The following is a 3,662-nucleotide window of genomic DNA, read 5'->3' on the forward strand; positions in this document are numbered from 1 at the left end:
TGGGGTGTGTTTACTATAAACATCTATTTAAAAAAATATTTAGTAAAAAACTTTAATCTATATAGACCTCAATTTTGTAAGATTTATTATACATTTGAAATGCACGAATTTGTACTTTTTTCTTTTTATTTTTCTTGAAATAAATTTACATTTATAATACACATATATTCAATTAAATATTTTTCTATAATAGTCAAAATCCTTTATCCTAAAAAGAAAGTTTGTAAGTATTAGTGATTTTGACTTCAGCTAATAAATTGATGCTTGCTTTGATCTTCTTATTTATGCCAAATTACTATTTATGAACATTCAATTAATTTACTTTGAAATGTCTATCTGTCAAGGATCTAATTTTACTGACTTAGAAGTGTCCTTTGATAGATTTTGAATAAGAAAAACCGTTTGAACAGCAAAAATAACCTATTCTCCAAGGCTCAAAGATCATAATATCTCACGTCCTAGAGCAAAAATAGCAATAGTAGCAACACCCCAAGCAATATGAAATAAAGCCTAGTTTCAAGGCTCAAAAATCAAAATGTATTGTATCCAAGAGTAACAACAATAATAACAACACAAAAAAAAATAATTAGAACAATTAAGCACTCATAGTAGTGCCTGGACTATATAGTATATATTGCACATATAGCAAAAGCTATAGCCTCACTGTCCATGATTAGGGCCATGACCATAAGGATAAGACCCAGGTGGAGAAGAAGCCCCAGTATAAAAGCCATAGGAAAAAGGAGCTAGCGCCGGAAAGTCAAGATTTGAAGAAGAACCAACAACGTCAAACCGATCGCCATGATCAGTCTCACGAACATTTTGAAAGTACAAATCATTCAACATCAATGCTGGATTAATAAAGAACCCCTGATGATCTTCACCAACTTGAAAAGTCAGATTCATTGGAGGTAAGAGAGGTGGTGTAGAAGTAAGCAAAGGAGGAGGGCCCTGCGCATCTGGAAAATAAGTGGTGCGCCTAACAGAAGCGTCCCCATGTATAATATTTTTAGCAGCTTCATTTTGACGATATCGCTCCAGAAAAAGAGTGAGAGGACCGATATAGTTGCTAAATCCAAGCCTTGCATAAGCATACAAAAGATCCTCGGCAATGATGGTCTTGCGTTGCTCACAGTGACAGCGTTCATTAGCTTCCCCAGTGATGAAGTGAATGTACTCTGAAAGACATTCTTGGATGGTTGTCTTGACCTCTTCAGAAACCTTGACATTTGGCGGCAAGATACGCTTCATGATGCGAAGGATATTAGTTATTGGAACCAAATAGTCAGGATGATGCCTTGGGTATGGCTCGGGTGTCCCAGAATTGTTGTTGTTGTTAACATTGCTACCACTGGCGCTGGGGTTTGTAGCCACGTGACTTGCAGCATCTCCTGGTTCTCGAATCACTAAAGCTGAAATTAACGTTAAACCCATATATTTTAGTCATCTATCCTTTATGTATATGTTTATTCTCCACACAACAAGGAGTCTTTGATTAATTCAATCTTAAGATTCATTTTCTATGTCTTAGTTTTTTGTTAATTACCAATGATACATATGCATGATATAGTATATATTGTCATGAAATGGAGCTAACAAAATATGTCTAAAATCATTCAACAAGTATCAAGTTTATAAATATCATATAAATTCATCAAACATTTCAATTTCTAAACTTCTTCTAGATTTGAAAATATATTGGAGTTAGAATTATGTATAACGCATTATTCTTGATAGAGATTAGCAAACAAAATTTCACAAATATTGTCTCCTTCTCTTTTACTCCATTTGTCCATTACTATAAAATCAAGGAGAAATAAGCCTTGGCAAGCGCTACAATTGGACTATGATTTGTAACGGATGACTTGGATTTTGATTTTGAAACTAAAGAAGGCATCTTGGAAACGTGAAGTGATAAGTTGAATCCAATATTGTATTCAATGTGAATAGTAGAATATGACAAATTTTTTGGAGTATGCAAAGCATGGTATTGGTCCCACGAGTGAGTAATCAATGCTTCTAAGTTTGCCCCCGCTAGTATGCAAAGCATGGTATTGGTCCCACAAGTGAGTTGTCAATGGTATTGGTCCCACTCTCTTTGTGTCTATCTCACTCTCTCTCTTTCTCTCTTGCATTTTCTCTCTTAATGTGCGTGTCTACACTAAAATGAAATTTGGAATCTAAAGAGCAAGTTTACACATATCCATTTAGCATTATCATATGATGTAGTTCCTTTCAACTCTAGGAAACTATGGCTTCTTTGGACCTAAACAAGATGAATGTAGGAAACGATCAACTTCTATGTGTGTTTAGATTCAAGGCCAGATCAACTACTTTGAGAGCAATGCTCCTTTACTCAATTAAATAATAGTAATAACTAAAACACCTATTATGTAGAACAATCGAGTTACACATATCCAATATAATGTACAATAAAGTCCAAATCTTGATCAAAACAATAACAAAACTGATGATGGTTTTTCTTTTTTTTCGATCTAACTCGAATAAGTTCCTCCTTAAATGTAACAAAAACCTATCATACTTCGCTAGTTGTGGAGCTATAGATAATTTTATATATAAGATAAGTGGTTGGCCAATTAGCTAAGAAGGTAACTAATTATTGTTGCAACTAATGTGGAAAGGTAATATTTATAGTTAATACGTGTATGACTAAACAATCATATTTTCTTTTAGAGAGCGCATAATTAAAATTCAAAATTTTATAAAGAATAAATAAAATAAATATTTTTTTTAATTCTTCAAAAATGTCATTTAAAAATATATTTCATACAAAAATATGTTAATCCTTAATTGACTAAAAAGAGGCTTTCTTTTAAATGCATAAAGAATTGGTTTTTTTTAAACTTTTTCTTACATGAATTAGAAGTTTTATAAAGAATATTAGTTACTTAAATATATGTGTGTGTGTGTATAAGATTGAAAATTTATTTGAAAAAAGTTTCAAACTTCCAATCTCCAACCTATCTCGATCTAAAGAGTATAAAGTAGAAAAAAATTTCCCTAAAGCAAAATGCATTAGAAAAACCAACATGAAAAATGATTGAAAAGGTAATGATTATAGCAAATTAGAGTAAAATAACTAGGCTAATTACATTTATATATAGGTATAACTTAACTAAATAGATAAGATATGGAGAAATAAATCCTCTCATTCAATTTTGACCAATGTCATTTCCAAAAATTCATCCCTATAAAATTGAACATCTTAAATGTAGCAAATAAAAGAAAAACATATTAGTTTTAAATGGATATATCACCATATAAGCACATAAAAGGAGTGGCTATCAACTTAAGAGAAAAAAAATTTGAGATGTAGATAACAACAAAATCTAGGAGATTTACAAGAATTAATTGGCATAAGAATTAATGATATCTAACTAAGAATAAATTTCGCATGTAAACAACAACATGCAAACATCACGTAGCTCTAAACAAGCATAAAAGAAGAAGGGAATAGTTTTTTGGTGAGAAGAAATGTAAGTTATCTCATTACCGGAATTTGATCCTCTACTGCCTCTAGATTTGCAACTTCGACTGGAGTTTTGACTGTTTTCCATTTTTTCTGCAGTGTAAGAGAAAATTTTGTAATTCTTTGCTTCTTTGAGTATTGCTACTTGTGACAAGCACATTATATATAGGGA

General features: G+C 31.6%; 1 protein-coding gene across 1 annotated transcript; it reads right to left on the reverse strand.

Moving 5' to 3' along the window:
* Positions 1-660: 660 nt before the first annotated feature.
* LOC113688394 (uncharacterized) lies at positions 661-1,434 on the reverse strand. Its single transcript, XM_027206203.1, has one exon. The coding sequence runs from the start codon at positions 1,432-1,434 to the stop codon at positions 661-663; it is 774 nt and encodes a 257-aa protein (XP_027062004.1).
* Positions 1,435-3,662: the final 2,228 nt, after the last annotated feature.

Source organism: Coffea arabica, chromosome 5e (assembly GCF_036785885.1).
Source record: "Coffea arabica cultivar ET-39 chromosome 5e, Coffea Arabica ET-39 HiFi, whole genome shotgun sequence".
Taxonomy (NCBI): Eukaryota; Viridiplantae; Streptophyta; class Magnoliopsida; order Gentianales; family Rubiaceae; genus Coffea; species Coffea arabica.